The sequence below is a fragment of the Serinus canaria genome, chromosome Z (genome assembly GCF_022539315.1).
Source record: "Serinus canaria isolate serCan28SL12 chromosome Z, serCan2020, whole genome shotgun sequence".
NCBI lineage: Eukaryota > Metazoa > Chordata > Aves > Passeriformes > Fringillidae > Serinus > Serinus canaria.
The window spans coordinates 49,347,594-49,368,861 of record NC_066343.1 but is presented as its reverse complement, the minus strand read 5'-3'; the positions used below and the strand labels follow the sequence as shown (position 1 = coordinate 49,368,861).

Below are 21,268 nucleotides of genomic sequence, written 5' to 3'. Positions count from 1 at the left end.
GTTAAAAACATGGCTTTCAAGTAATTTTATAAGGACTCCATCTTACAAAGGAATATAAAACATATAACATCATGATGAAATACCATGCAGAACATGTCAATAATTGTACTTCTGAGGTTATTGTTATATACTTAACATTAGACTATGTGTGCTTAGACTCTGTGTGCTTAGACTATCATTAATGTTTTTTCCTTTGATGAAATACTTGCCTGTGTGGAAATTCCTTTGTGAGTACGGTTTCTTTATGTATTGTCATATTTGTTTGGTTGTTTACCAGAGATTTAGAACCCAGAATAATTTTGATTGCACTGATGTTCTACTCAGAAATATGTAGTAGCAGCTTACAGAACCTAGATATTGAAAACATTTTGGCAGCTATTATTGATTCCACTGGGAATTGTTATATGCACATAGAGAAAAAATTGCATTAAAATTTTTTTTAAAGTAATAGAAACATGTTTTAATTTTCCTCTTGAAATTACATCTTCATTTTGACTCTCACATATGAATCAGTTTCATTCATTAAAATAATGTCCAATCAGTAGGGACATGGCATTACCATATTTTACATGAAGAACTAAAAATACTTTAAAAGACAAAGACTAGCTGATGTGAAGGAGGTTGTGATCCAGCTTTCCATTTTCACTGACCTGCTGTAATCTCTGAGAGGTCACTATGTGCAGTAACTATAACCTTTGCATTTGGATCTTGAGATATCTCATATAGCTGTTAGCCGGATAAGACATTTGCAGTTGGCATTTTTTTGTTTGTGGGGTCAGTTACAGCCCAGCTTTTCAGAACTCTGTCTCCAGACTTTATAGCCAGGGTTTTAACATCCTTCATTCCTTTCAATTTTTCTTGTACCTGTAGAAGAAGAAGGTGGCCCCAGGAATTTTACAAAGAGCTGCTGAATACTTCACACCTTATGTTTTTAATTGATATATCCTGTTATACTGTTATATCAGGCAGTCAGTCCTATTGTATAGTTAGAAACAAGCCAACAAATATCATCCCACAACATTCTTTCAGGGACTTCAGAGAGCATCTCACAAGGTTCTGTGAGCCAGAGCAGAAATTCTCCCATTGAGGTAGCATTGAAAAATGTGCCACAGAGAGTCTGGATAGCCAATTCAAAGATGATCATTCAGTATAGTTACAGTAAATTACTCTACCTTTTCTATACCTTGATTCTGATAATGGAACAAAGACTGTAATTTCACAAGTCTTTATTTTACTAGCAACAGGCTTGCTGTTGTCTTTTATGTTTCTACTTCAGAGGTTCCAGCATTGTCTTCACATGTGTGTGATTAACCTAGAAAATGGATCTGTTGAGCTGATACAGATGAAAAAAATAAAAAATTAAATAAAATCTTACTTAGTTTTTAGTCTAGATGAGGATTTAGGTTTTTCTGTGCAACTCCAGAAATAGTGTATTGGGATAACTGTTGGAAGGATCTAAGGGCTCCTCTAGATTATTTTGCGAACCTTACTGGAGTGTTGTTCAGTGAAATTAAAAAACTGGGCAGCCACCTGCCGCACTACCAAATAAACATTTTCTTTTTGCTTAGTGCTGTATAAAATATGTTGACTTTCAAGCCATGATATATCATAACACTATTTTTTAATGAAATGCAATAGAAATGGGAGATTGCACCAGAAGTGTCCCAATTTTGCAGCTGCTTTGTGGGATACTCATGTATGCACTGGCACGTCCTTTTAAAATTCACATGCTTAAGTTAAACAACTTCATTCTGTGTTAGATGTATGACTAGCTTACAAATGATAATATAATGCAGAAAGCTTTAAAAAATCCAAAAGATCAAGCAATAGCTAAAACACTGATTGAAACAAATTTATATTAATAAATCATAATTCCTAAAGTATGTTTACTTAAAAACTGTTGTTATGAAAATTAAAGATTGTATATTCACTTAGGAACCAGAAGACCTTTCCATGGGAAAATTTACTATTAGTCTACATAATGCAGTTTTGATAGAAGTAATAAATTAACTTCATTTTTTGCTGGTTTCTTAAGGGCTATCAACCAAATTTCCAGCAAAATATATGTCCAGATTTTACTGAAGTGTATCTTGAATGCATCACAGCTATGTTTAAGAAGGAATACTTAGGAGTGTGTCTGGGTTACTGCTAAATGGACAAACTGTAACGGCTTCAGAGAAACTTGTGGAAGAAATACTTGGAAGCTGAAAGATGTTAAAAGAAAGCATTGCTTACTTCCTTGCCCTAATCTTACTTTTCTTCTGCATTGACATAGAAGCTCCTCCGGGGCAGAGCGAGGTTACATGGTTTTAGTGTGAATTGATAAAGCCTTTGACACAGTCCGCCACAACATTCCTCTCTAGACTGGAGAGAGATGGTTTTGATGAGTGGACTGTTAGATGGATAAGGAAGTGGTTGGACAGTCACACCTGAAGGGTAGTGGTCAATGGCTCAGTCTTGATAGACACCAGTGCCAAGTGGTGTCCCTCAGGGGTCTGTATAGGGACCAGTGTTACTTAATGTCTTCATTAATGACATAGGCAAGGGGACTGAGCAGGTTTGCAGATAATACCAACCTGAGTGGTGCAGACAATGTCTGAAGGATGGGATACCATCTAGAGAGACCTGGACAAGCTTGAGAAGTGGGTCCATAGGAATAGTAAGTGTTTTAAAAAGATGCTGCAAGGTGCTGCACCTGGGTTGGGGCAATTCCTTGTATCAGCCCTGGCTGAGGAGGGAAAGATGGAGAGGAGCCCTGCCGAGAGGGGCTTGGGGGTGCTGGTACATGAGAGGCTAGACCTGACCCAGCCATGGGCAGTCACAGCCCAGAAAGCCAAACATGGGCTGCATCCAAAGCAGCGTGGGCAGCAGGGCCAGGAAGGGGATTCTCCCCCCCTGCTCTGCTCTGCTGAGACCCCGCCTGCAGAGCTGCATCAGCTCTGGGGTTCCCAGCACAGGAATGATATGGAAGTGCTGGAGTGAGTCCAGAGGAGGCCACCAAGCTGACAGAAGGATGGAGCACCTCACCTGTTAAGAAAGGCTGAGAGAACTGGATTTGTTCAGCCTAGAGAAGAGAAGGCTTTGAAGTGACCTCATTGCAGCCTTCCAGTACCTGAAGGGAGCCTGCAAGAAAGATGTAGAAAGACTTTTTACCAGGACAGGTAAAAGGAAGAATGGTTTCCAACTGAAAGACAGTTATACTAGGAAGAAATTCTAGTATAACTAGAATATAGTATAACTATAGATACTAGGAAGAAATTCTCTCTTGTGAATGTAGTGAGGCATTATAGAACAGGTTGCCTGCAGTAGCTGTCGATGTCCCTTCACTAGAAGTGTTTAAGGTGAGTTTGGATGGGACTTGGAGCAAGCTGGTCTAGAGATTGCCACTGCAAGGGGTTTGGAACTTGATGATCTTTGAGGTTGCTTCCATCTCAAGCAGTTCTATGATGCTATGATACAGCCTTCTGTTATCTTCTTATGCACTAGCTGGACTATATGATTTTAGCAGCTTAACTTCTGGTTATGACAACATTGTAGCTTGTTAAGTGGAATGGTGCTCACTTGAGGGATGGATGAAGTACTATGAGCTCTTGGTGTATTTTTTCTTCCATTTAATTGTAACCTGATGCATAATCACTTCTTTTGTGAATTTGTAATGGGATGTACTGTAAATGTACTGCTGACTGTGGAATAATTTGAGTGATGTCATGGGGAATATTACTGGTTTTGGTGAGTGAGATAAAATTTGAGGGAGAGAAAAAATTCTTCATAAATACGGTAGTTTTACTAAATATGTTAGTTTTTCACTCAGATGTTCCATTAAAACAGAAGGCAAATGGTTTCCCGTTTCAAATATTATTGGGTAATAGATTAGCACATTAGGCATTCTGAGAAAGTATTTCTGTCATGGTCCTGGAAGTAACAGCATGCAACATCAATAGGCATGTTCCTTGAATTTTTTTGTTGTTGTTGTTCGTGTCTTCGTTAGTAGAAAAGAAAGGAAGTATTGCCAGCTTTGAAAAATCAACAGAAAACTTAATGTAAAATGGTGATTTTGTGATTTTTTAGAGATTAATGGAATTGGTGGCCAAAAACTACTAATTCCTGCTACAAAAACTACAGTCAGACTGGATTTCCATCAGGGATGCATTCAGTTATGCTGTCTAGTTACGTGGCAGTTACATGACAACCTGTTGCTGTTCGCCTTCTGCAATTTTGTTGTTTTAAAAGCTGTATGGTCTACAAGAAAACTGGTCTGAGTACTCAGTCTTCAATTTTAATGCTTCTTTGATTTTAAGGCTGGAGGGTTTTTTTGCTTGATAGTTTTTTTAAGAAGGCAGATTAAACCAAAAAAAACCCAGACACTGTGATGTCACAGTTTACCTGAAAATAGGTCAAACTGTGATGCATCTGTGCGAAGACCTTAGTTGCTAAATTCTGAGTAAAAGCACTGTAGGCAATATTTTCCTTATGCATTAGACATTATGTAAGTCTGCCAAGGCCATTGGCATATGGTAGCCTACAGCTGAAGTTCATCCCTCATTCTTTTTCTAGAAGCATTGTTTATTTGGCCTGTTCAGTACTTATTTCCTTACTTATGAGGACCAATCAAAATTGTAATTTCTACTCGAAGTTGAATATGTCTCAACTTCTGTTTCCCTTCTGTTCTGTCCTATTACAAGATTAAAACAAAAAGAGTACCCCATTGTGCTTTACTGGTAATATAGGTTACTTATCCCGACAACATTTTTGTGGAAGATAGCTTTCATAACTTACAGAGGACTGAAGAATTAACAGAAATTACATAGCATTTAGATACACAGATACAAACCCCTTTCTTGTTATATGTGTAGTCTCCCTTCCGTAGACTTGATGCATTTCAATTTGTTACGCTTGTTTTTGTGTCTATGTTTTTTTAATAATTTTTTTTTTTACAAAAATCTGTTCTTTTGATCAATGGTCTCCACAGAAGCATGCCTTGAATTAAATTTTTCTTGTATAGTCATGTCACTACCTCTCTGTTCCTCTGTTTGATTTTTAAAAAAAATTCCCTCTGTCAAAGGCCACATACTTGCTTTTCTATGTGGCTCTTCTTAAACTGACAGCTCCTTTCCCCATGTTCTTTATGCTGGTACTTCTGACGTATGTGTGGCATGTGCCTTCTTAATCCCATCCGAGCTGTTTGTGTTCTCAGAGGTTTCATGGCTGCCACCTATAAGTGCAGTGAAACCCATCCCTGCAGTTATGTATGCCACAAATGTACAGCTAGAGTCTTCTGTTCTGGAAATCAGATCAAGTTAGCAGCAAGTCTCCTCCTATTGGTTGCCATAAAGATACCAGGGCAGCCAGCACATAGCATGACAAAATAAGAAGCTTTATAGGTGTTTTGGTTTCTGTGATACTCAGCTCAGGCAGACAGAATGTGAAGCAAGAGTTCTCTTCTGCTGGCTGTCTTTGTAAGAAGGGGTGAAGAGAGAGGGAGGGATCTTCATGCCTCAGAAAAGGGCACTGGGATTTACTTGGTTCGCAGAGTGGAACTATTTTTAATGTGTCAGTCATCTGTGCCTAAATTTCTACTCTGTATTCCAGGTTCTTGTATTTAAAAATAGCTTCTTGAATAGTATGTATTTTTCTGATACAATTTCTTTTCACAAATATTTTTATACTGTATGATAATTAAATGATTTGGTGAAACATGAAAAAAACATTTTATTTTTCCTTTTCTATAACTTTCCTCCTTTTAACCCAAACTTCTGATAAGAAAATATGATAGTGAAATTCTTAAAAATGCTGAACAACAACAATAAATTCAGTGTGTTTAAAGGTGTTTTCAGTCAAATCTGATGATTGCAATTGAAAGTAGAAATCTTATGTGAAAGGTTTATGAAAATGGAAATTTAGAGTTATTTTTTCTTTTGTAGAAAGGGTGACCTTTGTTGAGTTCTGTTGAAATTTAGTCATGTGCAACAAATTACTCAAAAATAAGAAATGTGACACTTCTTTTCTATGAGCTGACGTGGCTTCCTGCACACTTGTTTAATTAACTCCCTAAATTTTCTACTGGAATAAGTTATCTTCAGTCTCTTTTTGAAAAGAATTCTCAATAAAGAGATGTACATTTAGATAAAACAGACCACGAGGTCTCCATTCACTGTAGGGTTTGCAAGAGCAGCATTTAGTGTGCATGCATGCATGTTTTAGTCTGGGACAGAGCTGTGTATTTCTGCAATGAGAGGCTAAGTAAGTGATGCCAGTCCCTTCCTAATACAAAGCCTTACAGAGATCTAAGTTAAAAATTAGTTAGCTTAATCCTTTCCATAGTTAGGAATATGATCTAAGTTTTACTTTCATGGAAAATGAAAGTTTTCATGGAAAACTTCATTGTTTCTTGGGACATCTTTCTTCCAGTGTTACTTGTCCCTTGTTTCCACTTTCAGAGCTCTTCTTCTTTATATGGAGCCTTTTTCAGTGCCCACAATGCCTTCAGCATGTTTTTCAGACTCCAGGCTATCTTTTCTACACTCTCTAAGGAGAGCACTTGAAACTGTTCTGTGTTTGAAGTACCATGGGAACTCTAGTTTTAGAGGAGTGTATGAGAGAACAGGAGCTGTAGGGAGCACAAGTATTGTTTTTGCTTCCTTGACTGCCGATCCTTGTTTTTGTTACTTCCTGCAATGTTACCCTTGTTTTTGAAGATAAACAATGTTGGGACATTCCAGTAAAGCAGTGGCTGAAAGGGTAAAGTTTGGGCTAAAAATAACTCAAGTTAAGCCACAGGCTCTACTTTCATAAGTTAGTGTGTGTTACACTGCTTTGTAATATGAAGCCAGTACAGGTTATCTTTTTGTATTTGGACACTTTGCCTCCCTGCCATTGCCAAACAGTTCATAAGGAAAAAAAAAAAGCAAAAAGTAAACACATCCCCAAAAAAGGGAAAAGCAGTCTAATAGTGTTCTATGCTTCCCTAAATGTGTGATTTCAGAACAGAGGTTCCTTGGGTTTTTTTTTTTTATTTTGAATGACTGATGAAAGAAGTTTTTCCTCTTCATATATTTGTTTAGATTTTGAGTTAGTAATTCATATTTTTATAGTGGATTTATATAATATCTCTCTCTAAATATTTATTTTGTTTTCACAGTCTATTGATGGCTTGCATGAAAAAGGAATGGTTGAAGATGTTCATTGTGGCTCCATGAAGAGTATGCGACCTCCTCATCCTGGAATGGGTCCACCTCAGAGTCCAATGGACCAGCATAGCCAAGGTTTATCCATACTGTGCTTACTCTGTGATTTTGGTACCTCTTGTTCCACGAAGCGTCTGTAGTTCCATATCACAAGTTGCCAGTTATTTCCCTTCAGCTTTGTTTGGAAAAGCTGAACAGGGCAAGACAAATAGCTGAATCGCTTTGCTTTCTGAAGTATCCATTAGGCATGTATTGGAGAAAAGCTGAGGTTCAAGTCTGTGGCTGGGGCAAGTCTATCATAAATTTCAGTTTGCAGCTCTAAAGAAAAAAACCACCAACTTATTTCTTATGTGGCTACTGTAAATGTAAATACATTTTAATATGATTTACTCTCATCAAATGCTGATCAAAGTGCTTTCCAATGTTTTTTATACCAGAAGATAGAAACTCTTTTTAACACATCTCTATGTGCCTTCTTTGTAACTGTAGGGTGGAACATAAAAGGACATGCATTCTATGAGCAGCTTGGTATTTTGGAGATTTAACTAGAAACACCTGCTAGTATTAATAAGTTCAACAGCAGACAAAGTTTTCTACGTTGCATGCTTAATTATTTTACAACTTCTGAAGAATCCCAAATGATATATTGAGCTCTTGGTGTGACATACTCTGTACAGATCTGTTAGGAAGTGGTCCTGAACTTCTTTGTGCTTTTCAGTGGTATGCAACTGAAACTTTAGTATGTAACTTGTAACTGAATCCCAGTCTGGGACCCAGATAATTAGAAAGTAGTGTTTTCCCATTAAACCTTTCAGTATCAATTAAGTAAAATACAACTGACTTTGCAGAGACAAGTTCTTCATCAGGTAAAACTTCCTTTTTTGTTCATTTCAACAAAATGAAAGCGTGGTCATCTGAGAGACAAATTCTGCTTGTCTTTGCATTTAGAGGACACTTTTGCTTGGGATGAAATGAACAGAGCATTTGGTCTAAAGATGAAGATGGGACAATTCTTACATTATGTACTGAAAATATATACAGGAGCATAGGTTGCAAGTGCTTCAAATACAAGTAGTTTCTGAGGTGTTTTCTCCTTTTCTGTGCTGCCTCAGGTCAGATTTCCAGGTTATTTTGCACTGTGAAAAGATGATTGATTGTATTAATAGTAACTTTGTCAGGATAGAGGCTGCAGATTCCTACTCTCTATTTTGTATGCCAGCAACTGTTACAATGTAAGCAAGGTACACTCTACTGTAGTACAGTTATGATGTGAAGCAGGCTTTTAAAAGAAGTGGTTGAAGAATCTCCAGATGTTCTAATATTCCAGATACTTTTTTTGACCTTATAGAGGACTGTTTTAGCTTTCCTTGCCTCTATGTCAATTTTTTTTGTTCTTATACAACTGTCTTTTTCACAAAAAAAAGTGGTGATGGCACTTGATGCTGTTCTGATACCTGCTGGGCAGAGTCCCATCTATTACACTTGTAGGTTTTTGCCCATTAGTGTGGAGGTCCAGGGTAGAAAACCAGGTTCCTTGATGGCCTGTCAGCCTATTAGATATTTTTTTTTCTGATTTCCCACAACATTACAGAAAGTAGCACACTTGTGTTTTTACAAATTTTGCGGAGATACGCAGTGTGGTTAAAGAGAGTTTGCCCATGCCCAAACTCACGGCAAAAGCAAAGTATGACTTCCCTGAGAATCAGTGGAAGGATGCCTGGTAACTCTTGAAGTCCTGACAGAACTTTTGGTTGGGTTTGGTAGAAACCGAGGCTTACTATAATGTTCACTTCCTCATAGATGTCTGGTAATTAAGCTTACTGTACACGTTTGTGTACAATTTTTAACAATGTAAGTGTCAAGAAGAAATGATACCTCATTAGTTCTAAGTCTGTTTTTTTCATGGCTTATCGTTTGTAGTCCTCAAGTTGAAGTAGATAAATATGCACTAATTGATATTTTTGGAGGGCATATGAGGGAAAGTAGATGAATAAGTCCAAAACCCCAAGAAAGGGATCTCCCTAAATTTCCCCATTAATTTAAAAGCTTAGAGAGAATGGCCATGTGTCATTAAATATTATTGAACATATTATGGTTTGGGTTGGATGAGATCCTTTAAAATTCATTCTGTCCAAACCTTTTGCAGTGAACAGGGACATGTTCAACTAGATCAGAGCCCCATTGTTGTTCAGAGTTTTTCAGTGCCCCATTGACAGTGACTGTCAGTGTTTCTAGGGATGGGGTGTCTACAGTTGTTCTGAGCAATCTCTCCAGAGTTTCACTACTTTCATAAAAAAAAAAAAAGTCTTTGTTACATTTAGTCTGAATTTATTGTCTAAAATGATTCCCCCTTGTCCTGTAATTACAGTCCTTTTAAAAAGTCTCTTTGCAGCTTTCTTTTAAGCCTCCTTCAAGTATTGGAAGGCCACAATAAGGTCTTCATGGACCTACCTTCCTCAGGGGGAGCAACCCCTACTCTCAGCCTGTCCTCACAGGAGAGCTGGTCAATCCCTCTGATCAACCTTGTGGCTTCCTCTGTGGAATCCTCTCCAAAAAGTTCCATGTCCTTTCTGTGCTGGGACCCAGAGCTGATGCAGCACTGCAGGTAGGGTCTCACCAGAGCAGAGCAGAGGGTCGGAATCCCCTCTCTGGCCCTGCTGCCCACACTGCTTTGGATGCGGCCCAGGACACAACTGGCTTTCTGGGCTGTGACCACACAATAACAGGTCATGTCAAGCTTCTTGTCCACATGTATCCCCAAGCCCCTTTCAGCAGGACTGCTCTCAACCCCTCCATTCACCTCTATGTATTGATACTGGGGTTTGACCCTTGTGCAGACATTTGCGCTTGGACTTGTTAAACCTTGTGAAGATCACGTTGTCACACTTCTTGAGCTTGTCCGAGTCCATCTGAATTGCGTAAATTCAGCCTTTAGTCTGACAAATTTACTATTATATATTATGTAAATATGATACCATTATATTATTTTTATATACTAGTCAAACTAGTCTGTAATTTTTTGTGGAGATCATAAGCTAAATTCCTTCATTAAAATGTGAACAGGTCTGATACAGTATTTGTACAGTTGTCAGGAAAAATGATCTCAGCCCCTGTATGGGGCTTCTCTGTCCATTGTTAAAGCCAGTAGCATGATGATAGACACAAATTTGTCTGCCTGGTAGAGTAATAAAAATTCCTTGCCTTGTTACTGTATGATACTATGATTTAAGACAAAGATATCACTAAGTAAGATCAATATAATCTGCATTAAATATATTAAGATAATTAAATGACAGATTATAAACGTAACTGTAACTAGGAGATGATCATCCAATATTGTTTTTTTCTCGTCTTTTAGAAGTCTGTTTTGGTTCGATGCTGTTCGGGGTATTTGTGATCTGGAAAAAATTTTGAAGTCAGTACAGATAAAAATTGTATATAACGCAGAGGTTTAGCAGTGAATAATGAATGAGTTGGTTACAAAGGCTGGTCAGAATCTGAGAAGAATGTACTTATTTTTCTAGCATAGATTTTAGCGTAGCCAAGAGCAATGCATGTCTAGGAGCAAGATAGTTTGCTGTGTAGTAGTATAAACTGTATAATAAAAAACAGTCTGTAGTTCTGAGAAGAGTATGTCTGTTTTATCCTAGGGAGTGTTAAGCTCTATTTTTAATTTATCTGATGAGAGAGTTAAAAGAATACTTGATCAGTCTGCACATTCCCAGACAGTAAAAGAGTTTGTAATTGATGGAGCCTTTAAAAGGGAAAAAAAAAAAAAAAGCAGTGTATTTTGCTACCTGCAAACTATTTGAATTAAAATGCGTTCAAATAGCTGTATTTTACTTAATGAAGATATTTAACCTTTGTAACAAGGATTACCCAAGTATTTGTGGTAGGTTTTGTGTCCTACAAAAGCAAAATCAGCACTGGATGTCTTTGTCATCTGTCCATCTCTCCCATAGATCAAAGGGAGAAGTTTGTTTAGAGGTCAAGAGTTGCTGGTCTGTTTTGGAAGAGTTAGGTAGACTACTGTAGCTGTAGTGGTCCCTCATTGACAGAAATCTGCCTGTTCACAAGCTTCAAGATTCTGAGAAGGACTGGTAAGCTAGAGTGGGAAACAATGTCCTTAAATTTTTTGCCCATGGCAAGGTGGATAGTCTTCATAAAATGCTTCAGTACTTAGAAATCTCAGTGGAATAGTTTTGATGAATCCATAGGCTGTTGTCCTTCTGTGTGCAATGGGAAGTGGTCACAAGATGAGATTTCATTTAAATGTCAGATGTTTCAATAGTAGTCTTTTTAGTTCTTTTTAGTAATTTTTTAAAAGAGGGAAGTCTTGCAAAAACTTGTATCTAAGTACAAAAGCAAGATTTTTTAAAATGAAATATAGGCTTACAAATGTGGGTGAAAAATTAGAAGTAAATTGGCAACTGCACATGCAGTTGTAGATATGATTATGTAAATCAAGCCTACAGTTGTGAATGAACAAGAGAAAGTTGATACAGAATTTTGGAAGTGATGGTTCTTATGTTAAGAAATAATTAACTATCCTTTTCTGAGGTGAAATGAATGATGAGCAAGTCAGAAACATTTGAAAGCTAAATCTACAAGAACTGTGTCATTTTACTTAAGTGCCTGTTCACTGGTTGTTTGGTAATTACTGTTCTGAGATTTTTGCATTTTTTTAACCAACAGTAATTACTAAGTTAAGGTATGCGACTTTATTATTTAGTTTCTCCATTTATTTTTTTTATTGTGCTCAGTGAGATGCGAGTCATGCAGAAAGAATGTTTTGCTGGCTCAGACAGATCATCACATTTTTATTGTGTACTGCAATGGGATGATTTTCAGAAGTCTGACATTAATATATGGGGGGAAATACTATGAGTTGGTATCTCTCTCCTCAGCAATTGCTCCTTCCAGTCTTACTGCCAAATTGGAGGAAGGGTAATATTCCTGGCTAGTTTTGGTGGCAGATTCTCTTTTCTTGAACTTGTACAATGACGGCCCTGTTTAGTCTTAATGCCTTTGTTTTGATGCTAGCAGGTTAAATGAGTGGAAAATACATTGCTTCAACTTCATATTTAGCCGTTTAGATAGTAAGCTTACTACGTGTTGCTGATTTTGAATTTGATTAGAAATGGTCTTCTGGCACTGTGAGTGAGCTGTGGTGAATTCTGCAGTATTTATATGAGGAGTATGAAATTTATTGTAAATTGTTAAGCTCTTGAACAGGTATCCAACAAATTAAAGTCATGGTCAGAATTTAGTTTTTACGGGGATTGGATAGCAATTGGAAAAACAAGCCAATTATTTAAAAAAATAAAGTACTTGTATTATAAAAAACTTCATAAAAATATGTAAATGGACTGGAATAAACCATTTCTGTGTTTTTCTATGATTTATAAAAATTAAATGAAGTTACTGTGATACAGCAGTGAAATACAGGCCAATTTTAATTGTTTGGATGTCTTGCTGATTTTAAGTGGAAAAATAAGGGCTGAAGGAATTTAGAATTCTGGGACTTGATGTATATTACTTTTTATTAGTCATGCAGTATTTGTTGAACTTAAAAAGACACACCATTTTTGAACTTCTAAAATTCACTAGTATACTGCTACTTCACAGGTAATGTTCATTGTCCCTACTGTTCTTAAGTTAGTTGCACTTCCTTTTCTAAATTCATTCAGACTTTTAAAGATGAGAAAAGACTGGCCACCTTATTCATCTGCCTGCCTGTGTAAGACCTCTCAACAATTTTATTTCTGCAGTCCTAGTTGTAAATTACTTGCAGACATGACTTCTCTTTCTTCATTGCTCAGTCTCAAGAACTGGTGTTAACCCTGGCCACACTACTGAGAGGGAAATTTCATGTTTTGCTTACCTTAGGAAAGTTTGTAGCCTCAATCTGACAGGGACATACTTTTCACTGTGTTTCAAAACACTGTGCTTTTGTACTGTGTGTTGTGGAGGTGTACTTGATTCTTTTTCTTTGTTTTTTAAACTAACTTCAATTGATGATTGAAGTAATAGTTCAGTGAGTTACACAGCTATATTTCTTCAATCCTGTCTATATCTTCCAAATCCAAAAATTTTCTTACAGTCACATTCTTAAGTACAAATGTACCTTTGCTGTTGGTTTTAGCATAAAGATGTGACCTGCATGTTCCTCAGACACTTTCATTGTTTAAGACTTAGTAAATTTTAGTGGCAGTTCAAAACCTCTGTTGAACATTCCAGTGTTTCGACTGCTAAAACTTTTATTTTTTCTATATCTTTACTAGGTTTTTTGAATTCATTTGTAGGTGTTCTTTCCATTTCATTATAGCATTAAAAATGGTAAAAAAAAGGGTCTAAATTTTTAGCACTCTGATTTTTCAGCTTTAAAACAGAAAAGAAAGATATTATTGTTTCAGTTATCTGAAGTGAAACAAAGAGCAATTAAAGCAGAAACATTGTGTACACACTGCCCTCCAATAATACTTGGAGAAGTGTTAGAACTAGGATTTCTTCCAATGTTAATACTGTAAAGAATATACATTGTTTACGATGTGCTGTGTTGTATTTTTGCTGAACAAGTTGATACCAAAGTGGGATTAAATATGTTTCTGATTATGCTTACAGTTAGGAAGACTTGAGAAGGGTTTCTGATGTAGCCTCTTCTATGACCCATTGAAGGATTATGGGAAGGACAGACAGGACTCTCCTCAAAGATGCTCAGTAAAATTAGAGAAGTAATGTTTACAAACTGTGTAAGAGAAATTCTGATGGCACTTAAGGAAAAGGAAATTCAGCATCAGAGTGATTAGGAGTCACCATCATTTGAGGTTTTCAGAACTCACTTAGACAAAATCTGGAAAAACCTGATAAAGCTTAGAAATTACCACAGTTTAAAATTATAGACAGGGTTGTTTGGCCTCCCTTTCCTGGTATTCTCTGTGTTGTTCAGAATTGTAGGTTGCTATTGTCCTTTTATGGTGGTTAAACTCAATTTTAGTGGATGTTCTCATATGCGTGCTTATCTGTGTTAGAGTCTATGTGTAATAAGATAGGAAAAAAGCAAGTAGTATAAATACTTTTATTAGGGCAGGCATGTGGCTGTATCTTTTGTCACTGTCATAATATGAAAGTTTTCACACTTTAAAGAAAAATTTTCGTATAGCATCACAAAATTTACATTGTGTAGATGCCACATTTTAGCATCTTTGCAAGAAGTTTTGAAGGATTTTGTTCTTTTCTGACTTTATGGAATTTTTTTTTCATTCTTCCTCTTGCCAAGCACAATTTTCCATTGTTAAAAATGCTGAGGCAGAGGACTTGGAGGAAGAGAGAAGGTATAAGTAATAAATACATAATTGGAAAGATCAAAAAATGTCTGCTTTTGAAAACTCCTCTTTGCAAAACTTGGTCACAGACTTGGTAGCTTGAACTGTCAGGACTGAATACAGATACTCAGCATCGTTGACCACTGTTCTAAACTTTGTAGTCCAGATGCAGTTCAAGATCTTGAGTCTGAAATCTATCCATCATTAAGGAATTTATAACTTGGGCAGTATAACTTGAGGAGGGACAGAAACCATTTTTTCAAAAGCAGTTTAGAAAACAATGTTATTCCAGTTAGGTGTCATTTAAAGTGAAACCTGAGATTCAGAAATGTAATAATGGATAAACATTGCAATAAACCTCACTTTATAGTATAAGCCAGTAATGCAGTTGCGTTTTTTTTGTTTTGTTGTGGTATGATGGGTATTTTTTTTAAGCAGTGTGCTCAGCAAGAGGAATTTGTAGCTTCCCCTCTTCTCTTAAAATAATAAAGAGATAAAAGTAAGTTAGTGGAAGAATATGGATAAGTGGAATAAACTTGAGTTATTTATCATACTTTTTATCACCAACAAGGGGTGTATAGACAATTTTTATATTGAACTAGTATATAATATAGCTCCAATAGTTCTAACTTTTTAATGTCTCTTGCTTCCTTTTCTTTGAACATCTCCCCTCATTTTTCTCTTGAACTGTGTAGCTTCTCTTATTCTTTCCAGAATAATCTTCTTTTCCTGTTGTCAGTTTAGTTTGATCCTGATGTGTTTCTGTCTTGCCTGGTCTTTTCCTGTTACAAATCCCTTTTTCCCCACTGTACTTCTATCTCGTTTTGTTGGGTTTTTTAAGGAAAACTGAAATCCTTTCTTCTTTTTCTTCTATCTCATACATTTACAACCTTTATTTAATTCGAGCACAAATTTCAGTTCTTTGGCATTCTAATCTCTTCACTGGTTTAAGTTCTAGTGACTTACAGCTCCTGTCATCCCAGAGCTGAAAATGAAGGAGGCTTCTTTGAGATTTTGCCTATGTTGCCTTTACTGAAGGGTCAGTAAGAACAGTGAAGCTAAAGAGTGACCAAAATTTCTTCTGTAATCTGTACTACATATAGATGAAGCAGATATAGTTTCACTTTAAAGTGACAGGAAAATTGGGAGAAGGGTAGATGGGGTGTCACAGAATCATGAACTGTACCCTGATCTTTGGAATTACGATCTTTGGCTTATGAACATGGAATAAGAAAATGAGCCAGAAGATTTTTAGATATTTTTTTAATTTTTTTTTTTTTTATTTTTCCAATTTGTGAGAAGATTATTTGTGTTCCACACTACCAGAGCGAAGTAAGTAAATATTGTTACATCTTTTTCACTCTTGGTGGATAAATCCCCAAAAACTAGCAGTCTGTTGTGCTTTTTGGAGCTCAGGAAAATATGTAGTAGGTGTAATTAATATTCAGAATTAAAACCACTGCATTTTTAAGTGGTGTTATAAGATACAAGCACTGTTCATTTCAGAACTGTGGTTGCTCTTGACATAGTCTTCAGCAGCTTCTTCAGACAGTGATTTTTGTCCTTGATGTTTCAAGTTGTTGAGCATCCAGATGGCAAAAGGTATTGAACATACCTTGTCTGGCTCAAACCTTTAACCTGTATAAACTAAAGAGTAGTTGTATGGAAAGTGAATACCATTTCTACTTCTGTATATTGGTGAGTATTGGCAAGGAGGGCCTGTAGAAGTGAATGGATATTCCTTGATGTGTGTGCCTCAAAATAAACTTAGGCTATTAAGCTGTAAACTAGGCAGACTTTACTGCAAATGTTCTACAAAGAAACATTTTTCCATTGTTCTAGTAAATAACACTCTATCTCCAGGCTTCTATATTATATTTCATGTTTTAGTTTGTCTTACTCCAAATATGCAGGTAATTGTTATGTTCAGGAATTATCAGAGTAAATAACTGTAGTTCTTCTCAAAGAAGAGCTCCTGAGGCTATCTTGATATCCCAGGGAACTTTGGATTTCACCTTTGTCTTCACAGAAAATGCTACAGCTATTGAGACACTTTTACACTTTATGTACTGTTAAAAAAATGGATGAAATTCATGTTTAACTAGCAGAGTGGTAACTTTATGATTCTTCTACCCGTTGTAGGTTATATGTCTCCACATCCATCTCCACTAGGAGCACCAGAGCATGTGTCCAGTCCAATGTCTGGAGGAGGTCCAACACCACCTCAGATGACTCCCAGTCAGCCAGGACCCATTATAGCTGGAGACCCACAAGTTATGAATCAGCCTAACAGAGGGCCTTCCCCTTTCAGCCCTGCACAGCTGCATCAGCTGCGGGCTCAGATTCTAGCATACAAAATGCTGGCTAGGGGTCAGCCCTTGCCAGAAAACCTCCAGCTTGCTGTCCAGGGCAAGAGAACCCTGCCTGGCATTCAACAACAGCAGCCTCCCAGTGCCTTCAACAGGCAGTCTGGTAAGTGCACTTTGGTAAGAGTCATTGCTCAGGTAATTCTCAAAGTTCTACCTGTGATAGATTAAGAAATGGGTGCTGTACAGGGCTGTAATTTGGGACTGTATTAAACCTGAACAAGTGCATTAAATGTATCTGTTATTAATAGGATATTGTCAAAATAGAATATTAATGACTGAAATAGAAGTTATTTCACTGTGCAGTACTGTTTCTGTCATGGTATGCTTCACAGTTTTTGAATGTTAATTGTACTTTACTGATAGCAATTCCCCTTGTTTTTCTTACTGTGAATTTTCAGTCTCCTGTTGCTATGCGGGAAAGTAGATAAATAATCTGGATCAAGTTGACTGATTATTCAGGTTGTTGAAAATAAACGATATATAGTGTGCTGTTAAGTGCAAAACATGAGAAAAAGGAAGTGTGTTTATTTTTTTCTCACAGTGGTGATAGATACTGCAGTGAGGCAAGCAAGCACATTTTGGTCCTAAGAAAACTCTTATATTTAATACCCTGAACCTCTTAGTTTCTTTACGCTTCCATTGCTGAGTTTGTGTTAGAGTCAAGGGTTAAGATGATACTCTTTCTTAGGTTTTAATAATGTCACTGTTCACTTCATTTTGGTGGATATGGGTTTGCTGCCCATTAAGTTGGGTTTTTTCATGAAACATGATTTTGGGTATATGTATTACCTTCATTAGCTATATGTATTAATGATAAAAACCACTTAAATCCTTCCTTAATGAAGAAAATTACTACTTGCTTGAATAGACTAGCGTGCTAGAAAACAATGATTTTTGAATCTTGGAAATAGTTGTGTTTCAGCAAATTTTGTTCCTCTGTCAAATTGCAGGTATTGGATTACACGCAATGAGTGGCACTGCTGCTGGACCAGGGGCTGCACCAGGGATGCCTGGGCATACAACTGCCATTACCCCTAAAACATGGACTGAAGGTATAGTGGGAAAAAGATGTGGGGAAAGGTAAAAAGTTGTGCAAGAAAAGTAGTGTAGCTTTCACTGTATGTAAGATTTTAATCAAGGAGAGTCTAACCTTTTATTCATTTGGAAGAGACCCACATGATGTTACTGCAGTTTTTAGACAGATTGAACATGAAGCACCTTTTTGCAATCAGAATGAAATCTGTACGTTTTCTAAGGAACACACATAAAACTTAATAAGTTATGTTCTATGTATGCTTAATTGCAGCAAGCTTGTCTTTCACCTTTGCTAATGTAAACAAAAGTTTTCAAATCATGGTAGAATTATGCTGTTTCCTTCTGTATATTTTGTTCTTTTGGAATCAAATTGCTTTGAAGGATCAGTCTTTGAGATCAAATGAACACTGCAACTTTTTTCCCCATGTCTTGAAATATATTTGTCATTCATTGCACAGTCATTCAGCTTTCCAGATTCCCTGAGACCTGAGGTTGCACAGAGGCTTCTGATGGGGTAGATTTTTTTCCTTCTTATAAGCTGAAAAGCAGTGTAGTTGCATACAGAATCTATAATTTGTGCTCAGGTTCCTTTTCTGGAGTTTGATGCAGATGTGTGAATGACAAATGGTGATCTCTATATATTTCAGGATGTTGGTTTGAATTAAAGTTGATTACAAGATTGCAGGTGTACTTTGAAGTTGTTTTCCCTTTCTTAAGTGGCTGTGACTCTTGAGATAATTAAGTGGCATGTTTATTTTAGCAATTTCTGTTAACAGTGAGTTCGTGAACATCTGAATGCATGGGTAGCTTTTCATAATGAAATTCTAACGTCTATGACCTTTAGTGACCGTAAATGACAGGTGCTATTTTTATGTTAACTGAGGTGTTGCTTTTCAAAGTGATTAGAATAATTGAGTTCCTCATATTTGAAATAAATAAAATTAAGAAAAAGTAGATCATAGTGAAACAATATATTTATATCTGGCAGGTATTTCTAAATACAATTGTAAAAAATTTCATATGGTTATTAAATTCTGGTAGAGGTGTGAAATCAGACCTAGTTCTCCTTGTGGTCAGGTTGTGGTTAGATGCTTTCTTCTAACTGCAGGGATAGTGAACAAGAGGCAGAATGAGGTCTTGCATTTGGAGGAAGTCAGTTCTACAGCTGTTTCATTTCTGGTAACACTAGAATTAAAAGTCCACAGAAATAGCAAAAGAAACAGCATTCATCATAAAATTTCATGTGTTTTGTTTTTATTTTGGCCATTTCTTCCAATGTATGGTATATTTGCATTTTAGTATGTCTGTTTCAAATACCAGAGTGTAGTCTCAATGTGTATTTTCTGGTGATTTTGAGTGTTTATCCTACCTTCATAGCTTGTCTTTAGAAAGCCATCTTGATTTTCTTCCTGCTTTCCATATTTCACGTTATGAATCAGTACTGTTCATGTTTCAGGCCAAGCCCCAGATATGAGCGTCTCTAATGCACAGCAGAAGCTTCCAGCACCAGCTCCTAGTGGGAGGCCTTCTCCTGCTCCTGCTGCTGCCCAGCCTGCTGCCACCATGCCTGGGCCCTCTGTACCACAGCCCCCGCCTGGACAACCTTCACCAATTGTCCAGCTGCAGCAGAAGCAGAACCGCATCAGCCCTATCCAGAAGCCACAAGGACTGGATCCTGTTGAAATACTCCAAGAACGTGAATATAGGTAAGAGTGAATAACAAGATTAAAATTTTTCTTGTTTTTCACATCCTTAACTGGAACTCCTTGCAGTCAGCTACTGTAGGGGTAATAGTGTAAACAAAGTTTCCAGGGAAAGGCTCTATTACCAAGAAGTACACAAATATCAAACCAGACAATTATTTAATTCTAACCCAAATGATGAACTAGTGAAGCATACTGGCAGTATCACTGGAAACCATTTAAGTTTAAAGAGAAACCAGTTTTGTGGCCAAGGTTTTCAGTATTATAAAGAAAGAAAAGTTAGAGGAGATTACAGATGGCCAAAAGGCTGAAGAGTTAGTAACCACAGCAAAAGCACATTTTATGAATATGATGGATTTGTGTGGACAACCAAAGAGTAAAGAGAATAAGAAAGTCACAGGCAAGAATAGAAAAAAGTATACCAATTTCAAAAATTGTTCTGTTTAGATTATGAAGTATATTTGTTACAAAGTATAGGGTAGAACATTTCTTCTGGAGTTAGAAAGAGACTTCTTTCCCTCTTCACAACATCAAGGCTATGTAATAACTGACCTTGAGAGTCTGCCAGGCAGAAGGATTTTGACCTGTACCTAAAATACGTTCCTGATGATTATCAGAGGAAAGTAATTGCACTCAAAGTATTACCTGTTTTGGTTTAATATACATCTTGCATTGTTACTTTGAGTTTGTAGAGGAAGCTAGCCAAAAGGGATGGTGATCTCACAGAAGACTGTTGTAACAACTTTGGCTTTATGAAAGTAAAGCACCATGAAAAGCTTTTGGGTGTGATGCCATGCCCAGAATTGAGGCCTTGATTACAGAAAAGCTGTTACTTTTTATATCAGGTATTGCTTAACTAATTCTATCAGTGAATTCTTGTCGTTGTTCTGCCAGTCTTATGTATATACCCCAGGACTGAATGGCTGTATCTCTTTCAGCATGAGCAATCAGTATTCTCCTGCATTTTTTTCAGAAGCTTGTAGAACACACCATTTTATGGTTTCACAGTTACTCTGACAGAAGAATTGTAGCACTAACTTCAACCAAGACTCATATGGCCAGTATGATGCAACGTTTTCTGCATCAATTAACCTCAAATTGTTACTCTTCCTTGTTTTCAGCCCTGCTATACTTCATTGTTTGTGCCAAGCTGTTATGTCTTACTGTTCATAAACAGAGGAAAGTGAGGACTGACAAAAAATATAGGTGGCACTTTTACTCGTAGAGAACCAGTTATGGATCCAGCATATTAGGTTCTAAACACACTGATGTTCTTGGCAGAGTGAAGTGAAAGTTTGATAGGGATTCTCTAGCAGAAGGATTTTATATTTTATGGGATTTTTATCCTAGAACAGAGATGTAAGATCCAAACCTTTTTAATGTTGAACATTACTGGTGTTTAATTTTGCTTCGAGTTCCAGAATATGTGGAACTCCTAGAAATCTTTTTATTACTTAAAACTGTGTAAGTAACATCAGACAAAAGTTTTTTAAAAGACTGTTCCACAGCTTCTGTGGTTTGAATGGTGCTGGATTTAGCTTTAATATAGGGAAGTTTAATTCAGAAATGTGTCTTCACAATTTCTTAATAAAAATGGAACAGAAAAAGCCAAAATAAACATCCTTATCCTGAAAACACTGAGGTTAGTGAAA

General features: G+C 36.8%; 1 protein-coding gene across 7 annotated transcripts in view; it reads left to right on the top strand.

Moving 5' to 3' along the window:
* The window catches only part of SMARCA2 (SWI/SNF related, matrix associated, actin dependent regulator of chromatin, subfamily a, member 2), a 201,783-nt gene that overhangs the window by 99,590 nt on the left and 80,925 nt on the right, over window positions 1-21,268 (top strand). For 6 of the 7 annotated variants that reach the window (XM_018918419.3, XM_018918420.3, XM_018918417.3 and 3 more), the window contains 4 exons: window positions 7,139-7,262; window positions 16,652-16,981; window positions 17,829-17,930; window positions 19,370-19,619. The exons of the other annotated variant lie outside the window; for it this stretch is intronic. In XM_018918419.3, coding sequence (XP_018773964.1) covers window positions 7,139-7,262; window positions 16,652-16,981; window positions 17,829-17,930; window positions 19,370-19,619 — 806 coding nt within the window. The remainder of the gene's footprint in view (window positions 1-7,138; window positions 7,263-16,651; window positions 16,982-17,828; window positions 17,931-19,369; window positions 19,620-21,268) is intronic. 7 annotated transcript variants of the gene reach the window in all.